The 19,424-nt window shown below is 40.8% G+C and overlaps 1 protein-coding gene across 1 annotated transcript in view; it reads left to right on the top strand.

The window, feature by feature from the left end:
• The window catches only part of atrnl1a (attractin-like 1a), a 192,984-nt gene that overhangs the window by 18,851 nt on the left and 154,709 nt on the right, over positions 1-19,424 (top strand). The window contains 10 exon segments of the mRNA XM_063874219.1: positions 6,400-6,483; positions 7,527-7,640; positions 8,401-8,529; positions 9,688-9,896; positions 10,800-10,974; positions 12,091-12,178; positions 12,302-12,476; positions 12,479-12,547; positions 15,238-15,421; positions 17,295-17,449. Coding sequence (XP_063730289.1) covers positions 6,400-6,483; positions 7,527-7,640; positions 8,401-8,529; positions 9,688-9,896; positions 10,800-10,974; positions 12,091-12,178; positions 12,302-12,476; positions 12,479-12,547; positions 15,238-15,421; positions 17,295-17,449 — 1,382 coding nt within the window.

The raw sequence follows: 19,424 nt of genomic DNA, 5'->3' as shown, positions 1-19,424 counted from the left end.
CCCACCTCTCTCAGGTGTTTGATATTGAATGTGAAGATTGGAGACACTAATACCTCGGGTTGGAAGACAAAGAAAGGAAAACTCTCCCCAGGAACATGAAAAGATTGGTGCTGGTTTTACTACATTTAGACTTCTATAGCGAGGGTGTTGGCCTCAGTGTGTTGTGCATAGTTGTGAATTACACGGTGCATTACAATGACTCACTGCTTGAAGCTGTGTTTTCTAAATATGGTGATATAAGACTTTAAATCAGGGAGTGGTGGAGGTTCTTATTCTTGGAGGACTTTCAAGCCTGTGGATTTTTACAAGAGGGAGGACATTTTTACTGAGTGAAGTCACCATCCCTCCTTTAATGGGTTGATTTATGTTGTGTGTGGTATGAAGGGTTAGGACGATGATTGTTGTTGTTGTCAGCTGACTCACTCCGCCACAGTCTTTGTTGTTGTTTACTCTCTTATGAATGTATGAGCAGGGGGGAGAAAATCAATAGAACAGGCTTCCCCCTGTACGACCTGTCAGTTTAACTTCTGCTCTTATTTTAACGGGGTGTCGCTGTAAAACTGTCCCATCACTGCTGTCACACACCATCACCCGTGCATAAGATAAGAGTGTGTGTGTGTGTGTGTGTGTGTGTGTGTGTGTGTGTGTGTGTGTGTGTGTGTGTGTGTGTGTGTGTGTGTCAGGGTGAAATGTGTCAGGAGAAGAAGAGAGAGAGAGAGAGCTAACAGATTGCAGCGCAGCCGGACACACAGGCCACAGCAAATGGCCACACACACACACACACACACACACACACACACACACGACAACGGTGGCACCTTCAGTTCACAAGCTGTGTCATCATCACTGCACACTGCCTGAGGCTTACACACACACAATCGCACACATTATCACACACACACACACACACACACACACACACACACACACACACACACACACACACACACACACACACATCTTTGTTTGATCTCCTTTCTTAAACATTTCCTCACTTATCTATCGAGCCGTTCATCTTTTTATTTCTCTCTCCATCGCTCCGTCGCTGATAGGGTCACAGTTTGATCCTCCGGCTGTAATCCCAGATTGGAGGACAAACATTCAAGTTGCTGCGCTGCCTGACTGGAGCGAGGATGATACGATGCGCTGTGTTTCTGACATGATGAAGACTGTGGGGGATTTCATGCTCACATGTCTAAAAATTAAGTGCAGATTTCCCCCTTTTCCATGAAAATGAAAGAATGAAAAAGCTAAAACGTCAAAGTGTTGCCCATGCACACTTACAATATTAAAGATGTAGAGGAATACATTTATGTACAAGTAAGGAATACTTCAAATTTAACAAGATTTGGCCAGACATTTTTGTGGAGGCACCAAAATCTGAGTGTAGCTAGCGTCTTTGTTAGCATGTTAGCTTGTTAAATTGTTACTGGCGTTGCAGTTGTTGTGAAACATGCATAGGATGTGCAATGTGTGGGTATATGAAATGAATCTGTAGGGTCAGTTTACATCCAAAAACTGCACGTTTGCTTTAAAAATGTACTAATGCTAATGCTAACTCTCTCTGCTAACTAGATTTGTAGGCTACTGACAAGTCAGGTGCATTTGCATTTGCATTTATTATCTTGTCTATTTGTCTTGCCTGGGGAACTTGGGAAAGTGTGTTAGCTTTATGTGTACCCCCTTTTCTATTTCCAGACCCCCTTTTATGTTGCTAACCAACATGCTAACTTGGCTAGCTATGGTTGCCAGAAAGCAGGTATCTCCCACCCTTCAGAGGAGCAATGTTAAACCACCTCTACTGAAAATACATGAGCGATCATCAGTATCAAGTTCAACATTTTAGTGATATAAATAGAACACATTTTGATGAGGGAATCTTTAAGGGACAGTTTTTAAATAATGGTGATGCTCTCCTCGTGTACTCCTGAAGTGAAAACCTCCGTGAGAGTGACTGTGCAGAAAGGCTCAGGCGTGTCTATGAAAACACGCCAAAGGTAGATCCCATTCATAGTTAATGAAGAGCGGACTGAGTGGCTTCCAGCAGCCCCAACAAACCATCAGCGCAGACGCCTCTCCTTTCATTCCCCCAGAAAAACCGTGCATAGAAAAAGAGACAGAGGTGTAAAGTGACTTAGAGTTACTCAAGTACTGTACTTCAGCTCAAATTTGAGGTACTTGTTCTTTACTTGAGTATTTCAATGATGTGCTACTTTGTACTTCTACTCAACTCAGAGGTAAATGGTGTACTTTTACTCCACTACATTATGTAATCCCTTTAGTTACTTTACAGATTAGGATGAATGATGGTAAATATAATCAGCCCTTAAATCAGACTGTAGTTCACCTGCAGTAAATCCAGCAGCTACCCTGCAGTATACAAAGCCATTCAAACTAGCTGCACCTTTACCAGCTCTGAGAACACTTTAATGATCAATCATTATAAAACATATCAGAGAGATTATTCTGAAATGGACCAATCAGACAATGACTACTTTTACTGTCGCTACTTTAAGTACATTTAGATGAGAGTACTTTCTACTTTCACTGGAGGAACATTTAGAATACTTTTACTGTGACAGAGTATTCCTACACTCTGGTACTTCTACTTTACTCAAGTACAAGACCTGAGTACTTCTACTTTACTCAAGTACAAGACCTCAGTACTTCTACTTTACTCAAGTACAAGACCTCAGTACTTCTACTTTACTCAAGTACAAGACCTCAGTACTTCTACTTTACTCAAGTACAAGACCTGAGTACTTCTACTTTACTCAAGTACAAGACCTCAGTACTTCTACTTTACTCAAGTACAAGATCTGAGTACTTCTACTTTACTCAAGTACAAGACCTCAGTACTTCTACTTTACTCAAGTACAAGACCTGAGTACTTCTACTTTACTCAAGTACAAGACCTCAGTACTTCTACTTTACTCAAGTACAAGACCTGAGTACTTCTACTTTACTCAAGTACAAGACCTGAGTACTTCTACTTTACTCAACTACAAGATCTGAGTACTTCTACTTTACTAAAGTACAAGACCTGAGTACTTCTACTTTACTCAACTACAAGATCTGAGTACTTCTACTTTACTAAAGTACAAGACCTGAGTACTTCTACTTTACTAAAGTACAAGACCTGAGTACTTCTACTTTACTCAAGTACAAGACCTCAGTACTTCTACTTTACTCAAGTACAAGACCTGAGTACTTCTACTTTACTCAAGTACAAGACCTGAGTACTTCTACTTTACTCAACTACAAGATCTGAGTACTTCTACTTTACTAAAGTACAAGACCTGAGTACTTCTACTTTACTCAACTACAAGATCTGAGTACTTCTACTTTACTAAAGTACAAGACCTGAGTACTTCTACTTTACTAAAGTACAAGACCTCAGTACTTCTACTTTACTCAATTACAAGATCTGAGTACTTCTACTTTTACTCAAGTACAAGATCTGAGTACTTCTACTTTACTAAAGTACAAGATCTGAGTACTTCTACTTTACTCAAGTACAAGATCTGAGTACTTCTACTTTACTCAAGTACAAGATCTGAGTACTTCTACTTTACTCAACTACAAGATCTGAGTACTTCTACTTTACTCAAGTACAAGATCTGAGTACTTCTACTTTACTCAAGTACAAGATCTGAGTACTTCTACTTTTACTCAAGTACAAGATCTGAGTACTTCTACTTTACTCAACTACAAGATCTGAGTACTTCTACTTTACTAAAGTACAAGACCTCAGTACTTCTACTTTACTCAATTACAAGATCTGAGTACTTCTACTTTTACTCAAGTACAAGATCTGAGTACTTCTACTTTACTAAAGTACAATATCTGAGTACTTCTACTTTACTCAAGTACAAGATCTGAGTACTTCTACTTTACTCAAGTACAAGATCTGAGTACTTCTACTTTACTCAAGTACAAGATCTGAGTACTTCTACTTTACTAAAGTACAAGACCTGAGTACTTCTACTTTACTCAATTACAAGATCTGAGTACTTCTACTTTTACTCAAGTACAAGATCTGAGTACTTCTACTTTACTAAAGTACAAGATCTGAGTACTTCTACTTTACTCAAGTACAAGACCTGAGTACTTCTACTTTACTCAACTACAAGATCTGAGTACTTCTACTTTACTCAAGTACAAGATCTGAGTACTTCTACTTTACTCAACTACAAGATCTGAGTACTTCTACTTTACTCAAGTACAAGATCTGAGTACTTCTACTTTACTCAAGTACAAGATCTGAGTACTTCTACTTTTACTCAAGTACAAGATCTGAGTACTTCTACTTTACTCAACTACAAGATCTGAGTACTTCTACTTTACTAAAGTACAAGACCTCAGTACTTCTACTTTACTCAATTACAAGATCTGAGTACTTCTACTTTTACTCAAGTACAAGATCTGAGTACTTCTACTTTACTAAAGTACAAGATCTGAGTACTTCTACTTTACTCAAGTACAAGATCTGAGTACTTCTACTTTACTCAAGTACAAGATCTGAGTACTTCTACTTTTACTCAATTACAAGATCTGAGTACTTCTACTTTACTCAATTACAAGATCTGAGTACTTCTACTTTTACTCAAGTACAATATCTGAGTACTTCTACACACACACACACACACACACACACACACACACAGACAATGGAGAAAAACCATGAGAGGGTGAAGGTGGCAAAACCAGATGAGAGCAGGAAGAGACATGGTGATGAATTAGAGACGGGGATGAGGTCTAGAGGAAGACAGTCCGGCACCCTTTGAAATATTCATCTGCTCCGGGTGAATAATTGATGGCGTAGAGAAGACAGATGCATGAGGGATAGACGGATAAATGGACGGAAAGAGGGCAGATAGAGAGAGGGAGGCGTCTGCAGGTGATAAAGGCACAAATCTCCGGCTCTCGCTGTCACCACCATGACCATGAGTCTCTAACTCTTGTTTTGCGGTCCTGTCTCACGGGAAGGCTTTGTTATAAATGATACGCTCGTCAATAAAGGCCTCATCGGGGTAAAACATTTAGCATTGGTCTTCCCTGATTGGGCAAGTGGTCAGAAATGATTTCGCATTTGAACCTATTATGTTAAATGGACCGGACTTCTTTCTGTGGAGATGACTGCACCTCTTCCTTAGCGACGGTCTGCTCTCCCTAGCAACGGTCTGCTAGCAAAAATTAACAACCTGTCGCAAGCCCAAATTGACCAATCAGAATCGATTATTCAACTAAGCCGTGTAATAATGGGCTTCAACGGCTAATCACAGACTGGTTTGATCCCTAAGCTACTAACGTGTTGTACTTTCTGTTATATGTTTCACATCTCGAGGAAATGGAAGTTCTTGAGGCCGTTTGAACCTGTCGGCCACCGTAGTTTTTAGCACCTTTAATCCTGCTTTCATCCATTTTATATCAAATTAAAGGGAATATCTTTGGGTTTTGGACTGACCATACAAGGCATTTAAAGACCTTTATGCCTGTAATAGATACGCAGAAGAAATATACAAAAAGTATTGTACAGATGCAACACACTGACACTGACTTTGACTCCCTTTTTTAGCCACCGCCCGTCTGAACTAGCAGACAAAGCCGCGACTGACACATTGAAGTACACACACACTCTCTCACACACACACACTCCTACACACACACAGCAACATACTGTCCAACCCGAGGCATGCTGCGATGTCCTCAGTGCCTGTGATGTTTGTGTGTGTGTGTGTGTGTGCGCGCATCTCCATTTTCACCTTTTCTCCCCACTGTTCAGCAGTGGAATGGGATTGCTTTGATTGACAGGTGTGACCCATGTTAACACAAGGCGACAAATGTGATTATTACTCCTGCCACTTGAATATGTCATGTCAGCCTCGCCATGGCAACAGTGTGTGTGTGTGTGTGTGTGTGTGTGTCTGTGTGTGATTTCATGTTTTATCTGCACAGGGGGATTTCTTGTTCTTGTGCCACCGGTGTTCCCTTTGTTGGAGGCTGGCTCTGAGACGCTTGTAATCCCTGCAGGCTGATTGAATTTATGCTTGCATATTTTTTAATATAGCAATAGATTTATTTATATTATTCATAACACATTAATACAATGCAGTACCGTATTATGCATAGTGGAACATTTTCTCTGTTATTATTTTTAATTTATATTATGTACAGATGTTAGATGTGTTTTTATATTATTATTGATTTATATATTTATTCAATTATTAGGTTATAGAGCTGCAAACTGCAACATCTCAATTTTAATTCAGACTCTTAATTTCTGACCCTAATTATTTTCGTTCTGCTCTGGTTTACGATTTGATCTATAGTTTAATATCCTCACTATAAACAATATAAACAATACTAAATGTCTCTTCTCTGTTTGTCCTCCTGCAGGTTAACAGAGCTGTCGGGCTTTCTCACAGACGGACCTGTGAACTATAAGTACAAAACCAAATGCACGTGGCTGATAGAAGGATAGTAAGTGTTTTTCTTTCTCTATCATCGTTTTCATTTCTTAGTTTTACTGGGTAACACCGTGTCGGTCTCTGAGACGCACGGTGCTCCAGCTGAATGCACACAGAGATTACTTCTGCAGTGTTATTTAAATCGTTCATTCTGTTCACATTTGACGCCTGCTTGCACTAAATGTTGAGAACATATTGGTGAATCTTTCTAAGAATGTAAAGCTAATCAACGACGAGTGAAAACTCATAATCTGAGAAAAATGTAAAATTCTGTAAACAAAGGATTCTGTAAAAAGGTAAAAAATCAGAAAAAAACAGAATATGAGAAATTTGTCAAAATTCTGGAAAAAAACAAAACTCTGAAAAAAGGTCAGAATCTGAAAGAAAGTAAAAAATCTGAATAAAACTCATTATTCTGGAAAAAGGTAAAAACTGAACCTTGAAAAAAGGTCAGCATCATGTTGTTTTTAACAAATGCCTGTGGTTAGGGTTAGCTCACCTTTGAGCAGATCAAGATTGTCCAGCAGTGGCTCAGTCAGTAGGGGCTTGGACTGGGAATCGTAGGGTCGCCGGTTCAAGTCCCCGAACAGACTTGAAATATGGAAAGTGGACTGTTCACCTCCTAGGCCCTGCTGTGGTGCCCTTGAGCAAGGCACCGGACACCTCCAATCCCCCCTCCCCATTGCTCCCCGGGCGCTGCACGATAGCTGCCCACTGCTCCTAGAACTAGGATGGGTTAAATGCAGAGGACCAATTTCACTGTGTGTGCTCTGCTGTGTGCATGCATGTGACTAATAAGAGGGTTTCATCCTCCGATTCTAGATTGTGGTTGTAAATGAAAAAATCAAATCATGAATTCATAAAATGTATTAATTTAATAAAACCTGCTGAGACGCTCATTGCTTTTCTAACGCACTGTGTGTCAATTTGTGATCATGGCCACAGCCTAGAATGATAGCAGAGAGACTTTTCAGCAGTAAGAATGATAGAGGCCTCATAGGTAATATATATTCATCAAATGCATTTCTGATTATACCTTTATGTTCTCTCTCCCAGTCCTAATGCAGTGCTCCGGCTGCGCTTCAATCATTTTGCCACGGAGTGCAGCTGGGACCACATGTACGTCTATGATGGAGACTCCATCTACGCCCCTCTGATTGCTGTCTTCAGGTGAGCGCCTGTCACTCTGAATAACAGTGATGATGGGGGAGAAATATGGAAATGACTCCTGGCCTGTAACCATTCATCACTCAGGAAGTCACATGACTCCTTGTGGAGGCAAACAAAGGGCCTCATAATCACCCATTGTAGGGTAGAAACAGCCATAAAATGTATTTGCAATTAGCAGTGAATAATACTTCCTATATGTTCAATACTCTACATGTGGGTGGCACTCTTTCATCTGACGGAAACTCATTATAAAACATTAATGCCACAGTAACTCCCCAACCTGCCATTTTCACTGCACAACAGAGGCTTAAAGCAGCTAATTCAGCCTTTAGCATTTGGATACACAGAGCCTACACTTGTGTCAGATTATTACCTACAATGCATATGTTTACATTGGATATTATTGGGTGCATACTTGATGGAAAAAGGCTAGTTTCAGCTTTTGGCTCTTCTGAACGCGGGTATATTTGCAGTGCATTTTGTTTATTCAAAGAGACCGCAGGAGCAAATAATAAACCCCCACTTCATTGAACTAATAAAAGCCAAATGCTTGATGTCTCTGCGCTGCAATGTTATTTCACTTGAACAATAATCATATTTTTATTGGAGCATTTGCTCAAATGGAATCCTTTTTATCTAACAGCTCTCCAGTGGTGCTTTCTGCCCAGAGTCTATAAAACACAGCATCAAAATGCCTTTTATCATTATGACTGTTGTGTGGAAAGGGACTGTGTGTTCATCTTCTGTTTGTGTGTCTCAGTGGTTTGGTGGTTCCAGAGAGCAGAGGTAATGAGACCGTCCCTGAGGTGGAGACCACGTCCGGATACGCTCTGCTTCACTTCTTCAGCGACGCCGCCTACAACCTCACCGGCTTCAGCATCGCATACTCGTACGTCCTTATCATCTCTCTTCCTTTCTTAATCTTAGAACGAAATACAAATAAAAATATCTGACCAAAGAAATGATGTATGCTGGATTTATGTCAAATATGTTGATTAAGAAATTAACATCTATATATTTTTTAGATGCTATCCATTAGATACCTATATAAGAAGCTAACTATAGAACAAACTAGCTAGCAATGTATCTAACAAGCTAACTAGTGGCTATTTATCTTACCAGCAAACTTATCAGTCTATTTTACAAGCTAACTAGTGGCTATCTATTGAATAAACTAGCCAGCAAACATTATTTATCTGTCCATCAAAGCTTACTCGTAGCTATCGATTGAACAAACCACTCACAAGCTAGCTAACCTTTGCTACCCATCTATCTAGTGAATGTTAACTGTCTATCTAAGAACCTTACTAGTTGATATCTTTCAAACAAACTAGCTAGCAAACATTTGCTATCTATCTAACAAGCTAACTGGTAGCTATCTATCAGGTCAACTAGTTTAACTATCTAACAAGTAGTTATCTATTGAACAAACTAGCTATATTAGCTATTAAGCTAGTCAGAAAAGATAGCTAACAGCTCACAAGCTAGCTAACCTTTACTCTCTATCTGTCTATCTATCTATCTATCTATCTATCCATCTATCCATCTATCCATCTATCCATCTATCCATCTATCCATCTATCCATCTATCCATCTATCCATCTATCCATCTATCCATCCATCCATCCATCCATCCATCCCATCTTTTTGCGTGTAGTGTCTTGACGTAAGCAATAGAAGTATATATGTATACATATTATTCTACTGTTTCCATATTAATACAGACAGTTTTTGATTCTGTCAAACAAACAACCTGAGTAGAAGCGGGAGGGCAGAAAGCACAGCTTATGCAAAGAGCAGCCCTCCCGTTAGTAATCCAGTTGCAGGATTTAAAAAAAAGAAAAGATAAATCAATAATTAAATATGCACATAAAGAACATTCTATACACTTTAGAGATATCTGAAAACAAAGTGGCCTAGACGAAGTCACTTTGCGTCTCTTCTCCGAGCTGTGTGCTTATCTAAGGAAATATCGGTCCTGTGGTTCTGTCTAACCTTGAAGAAGTGCCTGACTTCCTGTCTGACTCCCCCCCGTCCGTCCCTTTAGGATAAACTCTTGTCCCAACAACTGCTCGGGTCACGGCAGATGCAGCACAGCGAACTCAGCTTCGGGTCGGGTGTACTGCGAGTGTGAGGAGTACTGGAAAGGAGAGGCGTGCAACATCCCGTACTGCAGGGGGAACTGTGGCAGCCCGGGCCGAGGGTACTGCGACCTGACCGGAGAGAAGCTGTGCGTCTGTAATGACAGCTGGCAAGGTAACCAATCAGGAAGCAGGATTTCATCAGGGAAATGAAAGCTGCAAGGCCCCAGTAAATGTCAAGATGTAAAACTGCACTGCATGTGATTTAAACTGACTATTTTGCTGCAAATCACCAACAAAAATGCATCATTTATTCCATTTGTTGTTTTGCACCTTCAGGAAATGACTCTTCATTCCTTACACATAGAGCCAAAGCTGCCATGTTTATTATTAAATCTTGTTGATGTATTTCCCATTATTAATTAGCAAAGGGAAGGAAAAGCAACCACACCGAAAGAGGAGATATAAAATCACCCCAGTCGCCGTTTTCCTGTTTATGCGCAACATCATTTGAACCGATCCAATATTATTTTATTACATAGAACCATAGAAATGTGGCCCTTTGGCTCATAATAAACACAGCTTCATTATTTCATTTGCAAACAGTGTGCTCTTGCAGCAGCAAAGGGTAATAATAACTGATAATGCACTAGTTTATTTCTTCCAGCAAAAGAAATGAGAAAATATTCGCCATACATATACAATGAATGCAGATGCAATGTCAATACCCTCAGGGATTGTCTTATTTGTTGAAAGCAATTACACATTTTCTGAAGTCTCAGTGCCAAACTCACACATTAATATTAGTATTGGGACTTTAGTGATATTCAAAATCAATGCAACAACCAATGAGTAAGTGTCGTCTGCCTCGAAAACCTCACCAATGTAATTTTGCATGTTGTTTATTATTATGGTGCTCAGTCCAGGGATGTGAGATTATATGGAGAACCACTGCCCCCTTCTGGATTAGAGGTGTACACACAAGTAGAATATTTAAATAGTAGAGGAGCCACTTTCTCTCCTTGAAGACCCTTTTTAATTCAACTGAAGCGTCTCTTTGTGTCTCTGATTGTCTCAGGTCCAGACTGCTCTCTGTCCGTCCCCTCCACTGAGGCCTTCTGGGTTCTGCCCAGCGTCAAACCCTCAGCCCAGTCTCTGGGCCGGGCCTCCCATCAGGCTCTGGTTCACTCGGGTCTGATGTGGGTGGTGGGAGGATACTCCTTCAACTACTCCACCTACCACATGGTGCTCAAGTAAGCAGCAGCAGTATCAGTACTTTAAAGAGTCCTCTCCTGCTGATGTTCAGGTGTATATCAGTATGTAGTGTCTCTACTTTAAAGAGTCCTCTCCTGCTGATGTTCAGGTGTGTATCAGTATGTAGAGTCTCTACTTTAAAGAGTCCTCTCCTGCTGATGTTCAGGTGTATATCAGTATGTAGTGTCTCTATTTTAAAGAGTCCTCTCCTGCTGATGTTCAGGTGTATATCAGTATGTAGTGTCTCTACTTTAAAGAGTCCTCTCCTGCTGATGTTCAGGTGTGTATCAGTATGTAGAGTCTCTACTTTAAAGAGTCCTCTCCTGCTGATGTTCAGGTGTATATCAGTATGTAGAGTCTCTACTTTAAAGAGTCCTCTCCTGCTGATGTTCAGGTGTATATCAGTATGTAGCGTCTCTACTTTAAAGAGTCCTCTCCTGCTGATGTTCAGGTGTATATCAGTATGTAGAGTCTCTACTTTAAAGAGTCCTCTCCTGCTGATGTTCAGGTGTATATCAGTATGTAGTGTCTCTACTTTAAAGAGTCCTCTCCTGCTGATGTTCAGGTGTATATCAGTATGTAGTGTCTCTACTTTAAAGAGTCCTCTCCTGCTGATGTTCAGGTGTATATCAGTATGTAGTGTCTCTACTTTAAAGAGTCCTCTCCTGCTGATGTTCAGGTGTATATCAGTATGTAGTGTCTCTACTTTAAAGAGTCCTCTCTTGCTGATGTTCAGGTGTATATCAGTATGTAGTGTCTCTACTTTAAAGAGTCCTCTCCTGCTGATGTTCAGGTGTATATCAGTATGTAGTGTCTCTACTTTAAAGAGTCCTCTCCTGCTGATGTTCAGGTGTATATCAGTATGTAGTGTCTCTACTTTAAAGAGTCCTCTCCTGCTGATGTTCAGGTGTATATCAGTATGTAGTGTCTCTACTTTAAAGAGTCCTCTCCTGCTGATGTTCAGGTGTATATCAGTATGTAGAGTCTCTACTTTAAACAATCAGGCTCTGTTGTGATTGGTCAACCGCTTTGAGATGTCCCGCCCCTTAGCTTTTCACCTACAATAGTGATGTCACAGCTCCATGTCTCACAGTGTTTCTCTCGTCTGTGTTCAGCTATAACTTGGAGAGCAGTACCTGGGATGCGGTTCCTGTCAGCAGCGGTCCGCTCTACAGATACGGTCACTCTCTGACTCTGCACCAGGTACACACACACACACACACACACACACACAGTAAATCAAACACATCTGAACCCTCCTGTCATGCTCATTTTCACCCCCTTCCCTCCGGTGTTGCCGGTGAAATTCCCTCTGTCGTTGCTTAGGATGACCTCTACATGTTTGGCGGGAAGCTGGAGGCGAAGTCGGCCAACGTGACGGACGAGCTGTGGGTCTTCAACATCCCGAGGCGTACCTGGTCACAGAGGAAACCGGCCCCGCCCCCTCCCTACGGCGTGGAGGGCCACAGCGCTCACCTGGTGGAGCTGAGCGACGGAGAGCCGTGATGCTCGTGTTCTTCGGATACTCGCCCGTCTACAGCTACATCAACAAGGTCCAGGAGTACAACATCAGTAAGTGAGGCTGCCACTCAGCTGTCAGTGATTTATCTTTCTGTAGTTTGATTTTTCTTAACGGAGGTCAAACACACTTTTTAAGTCGCTGACAGCTGCTGTCTACTGGAGATAAGAGGCAAAAGCAGAGGGTAGACTGGGATATTAAAGTGCAGTTGTTAATTCAGGTCAAATATTAGATAGATGACATGTGAAGTTAAACAAAAGCCGAAATATTCAAGATAAACAAAACAAAAATAAATAAAAATAAACGTAAACATTAAAAACATTCAAAAAAGTAAATCAAATGTAAACATAAAAAAATGTAAAATTATCAATAAAATAATAATAATAATAAAATAATAATAATAATAATAAAATAATAATAATAATAATAAAATAATAATAATAAAATAATAATAATAATAATAATAATAATAAAATAATAATAATAATAATAATAATAATAAAAAGTATAAATAAATAAACATGAAATACTAGGTTTTCTGATATTTCTTCTGAAGGTGTTTCACAGTGTGTAGTGGATAAAAGCTGCTTCAACCAATTTTATTTTGAGAAATATTTACGTGTATATGTACACAGCCTGCTGAACAGCTCCTTGGCTCCTTATTTTATTTAAAGAAACATATTTGGTTACAGGGCACACATGACAAAATGAGATAAAGTAGAACAAAAGTAAAACATTAAATACCTAATTTACAATCCATGAATCAGAAAAAAGAGCTAAAATAGAAAATAGACAACGTTCATTTTTATCACCATTTTTTGTCACGATCTCTTTTATCAGTGTTCTTATCAAGTCTTTGATGATCTTCATTATTTATAGCTTTTCTGCTTGTTTCCCTGATCTAGCCAGTAGAGGGCGGTGTCACACAGAGTAAACCAACAGATATTTGACAATCTGCAGAGGGAAAACACACACACACACACACACACACACACACACACACACACACACACACACACACACACACACACACACACACACACACACACACACTTAGAAGAAAAGAAGAAACCAAAATATTTAGGATCAGAAAGGACTTTTTTATAGGACCTTCCTTTCATGAAGCAGATTCAGGCAGCAGCCTCACACTGAAACACTTGAGCACATACTACAGTTTAAAAAAGCAGGAATAAAATCTGAGCTGACACAAAATGCTTCGTTTTAGTTTAACACACACAGTTAAGATCACACACACTATTTTATAAACATATAGGTTCTTCCAGTGTCAAACCCTCCTCCTCCTCCTCCTCCTCCTCTGACACTGCCTCAGCGTCGGTCTGCTTTGAGCGTCATTAGCAGCAGAGAGTCAGTGCATGCTGGAGATGAGGAGAAGTGAAGTGTGAATGATGAGAGAGAAAGGGTTTAATGACCGCTCCGAGGAAGGTTCACAGCAATCAGGGAGAGAGGAGAGAGGAGAAGAGGAGAGAGGAGAGGAGAGAGGAGAGAGGAGAGAGGAAAGAGGAGAGAGGAGAGAGGAGAGAGGAGAGAGGAGAGGAAAGAGGAAAGAGGATAGAGGATAGAGGATAGAGGATAGAGGAGAGAGGAGAGAGGAGAGAGGAAAGAGGAAAGAGGAAAGAGGAAAGAGGATAGAGGATAGAGGATAGAGGAGAGAGGATAGAGGATAGAGGAGAGAGGATAGAGGATAAAGGATAAAGGATAAAGGATAAAGGAGAGAGGAGAGAGGAGAGAGGAGAGAGGAGAGAGGAGAGAGGAGAGAGGAGAGTGGACCTTCTGCTGTCCTGTCTTCTCTTATAGCTCACACTTTAATATAATTCTATTGATGTTTATTCTTGAATGTGTCCTGCTGTCTATACCTGACTGTCTCTCTCCTATTTTCATGATTATTTTTTATTAATTTAAAATAATATAAAAATGTTTCAATTCTTAGTTTCTTTTTTTCACTTTTTTAAATTATATTTGTATATTTTTTAATTGTTCATTGCTATGTTCTTGAATGCTGCCTTTTTTAAAGTAATTTATTTTATTTATATTTTAAATCTAATTTGTAAAATAATAATAATAATAATAATAGAATCACTTTTTTTTGTTAGTTTTTTCCCACGTTTTTCATTACATTCTCTTAAATATTTTTCATGGCTTTATCTAACCCTTCAGCTCACTCATTTACCTTTCAGCTGCTCATGCTGTAACACTGCAAATGCCCCCGCTGCAGGACTAATCAAGGACATCAACCAAGAACAGAAACCATCCCAGAATAGGGCTCCCTTTCTTGCCCTCCTCCTTAAAGTCATATCTTTCACACCCAGTATTATATATCTTATCTTTTAAAATGCCCATTTCTTTTTCTACATGTCATCCTTTCTTCCTCACTTTCATTACAGTGATTATTGAACTGTTTCGTCCTCCTTCAAAGCGCTGTGTTTATAATCCCTGTTTCTATGCACCTGAATGAATCAGTATGTGTGACGCTGCCTTAGTAAAGGGAGTCTTTTGATTAAAAAATAAAGCCTAATTTCCTCTGGACCTTTATTGTTGGCTCTTCCTTTACTCACCTCCAGAATTCAAAGTGCTTTGGCATGAAAATGAAGCCTCTCCTGCCAAAGCATCAAGATGTTTTTTTGTTTAATTGATCAACTCTGATCTTTCTGCATCAGTGTGTTGCACTAATGGGACTTCTCTCTCTCTCTCTCTCTCTCTCTCTCTCTCCCTGTGTGTGTGTCAGGGTCTAACTCGTGGCAGGTGGTGTCTGCAGAGGGCGCTGTGGTGCAGGGAGGTTACGGCCACAGCAGTGTGTACGACCCGGCCAGCGGCTGCGTGTTCGTGCACGGAGGCTACAAGGCGCTGAGCAACAACAAGTTCGGCCTGGTGGACCACATGTACCGGTACCACGTGCACACCAGGACCTGGTGAGGGAATAATCGCGTGTCCGGGTTATATCTGCCAACAGTGCTCTGACATCCCTATCAGCTGCAGTCAGGGGGAGATTATCCCATTATGCACTGGATCATAGCTAGGGTAGATTTTAGTCAGGTCTTTCAGAGTAGTATAAGTAGGTTTACACGTACATTTTGGAATTTCCTTTGGTGCAACGTGGTGCAAACATAAACACAGTATGGGGAAATAAGTTGTGAGAGAAAGATCTACAGTAGGTAACAGTTTGGTTATTTCAACACCTCTACATTTGGAACATCCCATCTGCCAAAAGCACATTTTTTATTCCAGTTTTAATCCACATTTCTACTCTACTACCTGAAATGTGTCGTTGGATTTCGCTTTAATGCAATCAACTATATACAAATTCACTAAAAAACAAAATGTGTATAGATGCCAATTAGCTTTCTCTTAATTGGTTAATTGATTATTCATCTAATTGTTCAGCAAAACATCAGAGTTGTTTTTGAATATTGTGTTTTTTATACAAAAATTATTTAGTATTCCAAAAGCTGTAAGACAAATGCAGTGAAGTCAAAGTATTTGAAGTATTTAGGGGCGTGAAAAGAAAGAGCAAGTACCTCATTGTAACTTTAAAGAGGAGAAAGTAGTCAGCGCGCTCGAGTCAGAGAGAGGAGGTGATCTGACAGGAGGTCTGACCCCAGGTGACCCCCGGCATATGGATGGGTGAAAGAGTATGCTCAGCTGTATCATTCCTCCATGAACACACACACACACACACACACACACATGACCTGCTGTCTCTTCGCAGCTCTCACTTTCCAGATGGAATTTGTTGTCGGAGTCAGGTGTCGTTGGAGTTCGTGGACTTTTCAGATTCCCAGACGGAAACGTTTGTGGGTGTTCCAGTTATTCTGTCCCCCCCGACGATAGGAGCGTCTCCTCTCTGTCAGCAGGAAGCTCAGGATGCCGTCCTTCACATGACGTCTGCGTGTTAAAGACTCCCTGCTGATCACTCTTCTCTTTACATCAAGAGATATCAATTAGAGCTGCACATCCACCAAACCTTCACCAAATCAAAATGTAAACGTCCCACTTTCTGTTGGGTTTACGATATCTCTCCAAGAGACTTTTGCATCATATACCTATCAAACGTCAGACCTGTAGGCAAAACATATAGATATGGAGCTTTTTGCCAGCTTGTATGCATGTCAAGGCCCTAAAAAAATCACTCATAGGAGTAACAATAACTTTAGGGATTTAGTTTTGCTGCATTTCATCTCAAAGTAATCTAATATTTGACTAATGGGGCGGCGGTATTTCAGTCTGTGGGGACTTGGCTTGGGAAGTGAAGGGTCTTCAGTTTGAATCCCGATCGGGCCCCAAAAAGTGTTTTGGACTGGTATATATGTTTTGTTTTTTTAGGATAACTTGGTCAAAGAATAGATCAGTGTTTTAACCCGTGATCGTGTCACTGCGACATATTTATTTCCCCCAGTGTGTGATTATCAGCGAGGGGCTCAGTGTGTGTCTTGCAGTAATTGAAGAAGCCACAGTTGGTCATCAATATTTGACCTTTGACCGCAACGCAGTCACACAGTGCAGCCCGAGACCCCCTACAACGTGTGTGATGAGTGTTTCTGTGTGTGTGTGTGTGTGTGTGTGTGTGTGTGGCAACAGTTGGTATGAAGGGCAGTCACCACAGGCCGGGTCACAGACAGACGCCATCAATAACACGACTCCACAGACACACACACACACACACACACACACACACACACACACACACACACACACACACACACACACACACACACATTCCTTACAAATTATCACGTTCTTAATATGTCTCTCTCTCTATGTGTGTGTGTGTGTGTGTGTGTGCAGGGTGATCCTTGGGGAGAGCGGTGTGTCTCGGTACCTCCACTCGGCGGTTCTTCTGAGCGGCACCGTTCTGGTTTTCGGAGGAAACACTCACAACGACACTTCGCTAAGCAATGGAGCAAAGTGCTTCTCTGCCGACTTCCTAGCGTACGATATCGGTGAGAAGACATACACACACACACACACACACACACACGCGCACACACACACCTCCTCTCTCCTCCCTGTTGTTCCTCTCCTGTGAAGAGTTGCTGTAATCCCTCTCCCCCCCACCACTCCCTCCTTCCTCCGGTCTCTCGTCCCTGTCGAGCGGTGGAAACATGCCATCTGCTCTATGGTGCAACTGGGTCCTTTAATCGGATCCTAAATCATCCATACTACCTATATCCCGCAGTCTGTGTATCCTCACACACACACACACACACACACTCACACTCACACTCACACTCACAAACACACACACACACACACACACACACACACACACCTTTCTTTTACATGTTGTTGTTGTTCCTCTGAACTTCATACAGAAATATTTCATTAAATGCTGCTGCTGATCTTGGAAGTACAACTTCTGAGTACTTCTACTTTTACTCAAGTACAAGATCTGAGTACTTCTACTTTACTCAAGTACAAGATCTGAGTACTTCTACTTTACTCAAGTACAAGATCTGAGTACTTCTACTTTACTCAAGTACAAGATCTGAGTACTTCTACTTTACTCAAGAACAAGACCTGAGTACTTCTACTTTACTCAAGTACAAGATCTGAGTACTTCTACTTTTACTCAAGTACAAGACCTGAGTACTTCTACAAGAATTTCAAAAATACTTAAACGTTTAATAAAATAGAGGGTTAGGGTTAGAACATAAATAACACACAGATATTCTCAGTAAAAATAGACCTATATTCAGAGGAGTATTTGAACACTGTAAAACATACAGAGCAAATTAGAATACTCTCTACCAATCTACTAAATATAACAACATAAAACATCTCGACTGACAGGAGCTTTCTTACGTCTTGAAAAAAATCCACACATGAGATTTACTCGTCTGGGATCATCACGCTCTGCCCTGCCTTTATTTATTGTATTATCCTTGTCAATCCTTGCTGTAAATTGTATTATTAACGGGAAAGATATTGGGGCGATGAAGGCGTGAATGAGAGGAAGCAATAAGAAGAAAGAAGAGCGGGAGGGAAATAAAGAGCAAATGAAGCAGGGATTTAGGGAGACGGCGGGAATGCCGGGAAGAAGCCCGGTGATATGCTGGTGAATAAAAGGTGAAATCAGAGGCAATAAAAAATAAAGCATGAGTTAACAGAGACCTCGGAGAAGCTAATCGTCTATTTACACGTCCCTCAACTCAGCTCTAATACGCCCCCCCCCCCCCCCGTCTTCATAAATACCATTCATTACTGCTCATATCTGCAGATCTGCACCGCTTTATTGTCCAGAAACGTCTCTTCTAGGAGGGAGGGAGGGAGGGAGGGAGGGAGGAAGGAAGGAAGGAAGGAAGGAAGGAAGGAAGGAAGGAAGGAAGGAAGGAAGGAAGGAAGGAAGGAAGGAAGGAGAGTGTTTAGCAATAAACAAAGGGAAAAGAAAGTAGATAAGGAGAGGTAGGATGAGCATGCTACAGTACAGTGAGGGTAACCTGTGGATTTGACAGTTTCTATAAGCACTCTGCAATGTGTGCAATAATGCATATTGACTTCCTTTTATGAGTAAAGACTGAGAGGTATAGAGACAAGGGCCCCTGATGTCAATATCTGGGACGTTTGCACAATCTACAGTGAAAATGTGCAAGATTACCCTTTTTCTGGGCTGTAACACACTTTTTGGGGTTGTTCCCTCTCCTGTAGTATGTTATATAGGTTGTAGTGCATGTAAATGGTCTGCAGAGGCTAAAGTCTTTCACTTTAACACTCTCGCTTCTCTTTGCTTTAACACATTGCACGTGATAGGCTAAGTGGGCGGGACATCTCGAATCTCGATTGATCAATCAAAACAGAGCCGACCAGCTAAACAATCAGAGCAGACTGGGCTCTGGTTTCAGACAGAGGGTGACAAGAGGTGCTGCAGCACAGGCAGAATGAGAAACATAAAGAGCTTTCTGAACATTAAAGCATGGA

The sequence above is a fragment of the Eleginops maclovinus genome, chromosome 22 (genome assembly GCF_036324505.1).
Source record: "Eleginops maclovinus isolate JMC-PN-2008 ecotype Puerto Natales chromosome 22, JC_Emac_rtc_rv5, whole genome shotgun sequence".
Classification (NCBI taxonomy): domain Eukaryota; kingdom Metazoa; phylum Chordata; class Actinopteri; order Perciformes; family Eleginopidae; genus Eleginops; species Eleginops maclovinus.
The sequence above is the reverse complement of the archived record's forward strand: the minus strand, read 5'-3'. Positions and strand labels throughout refer to the sequence as shown.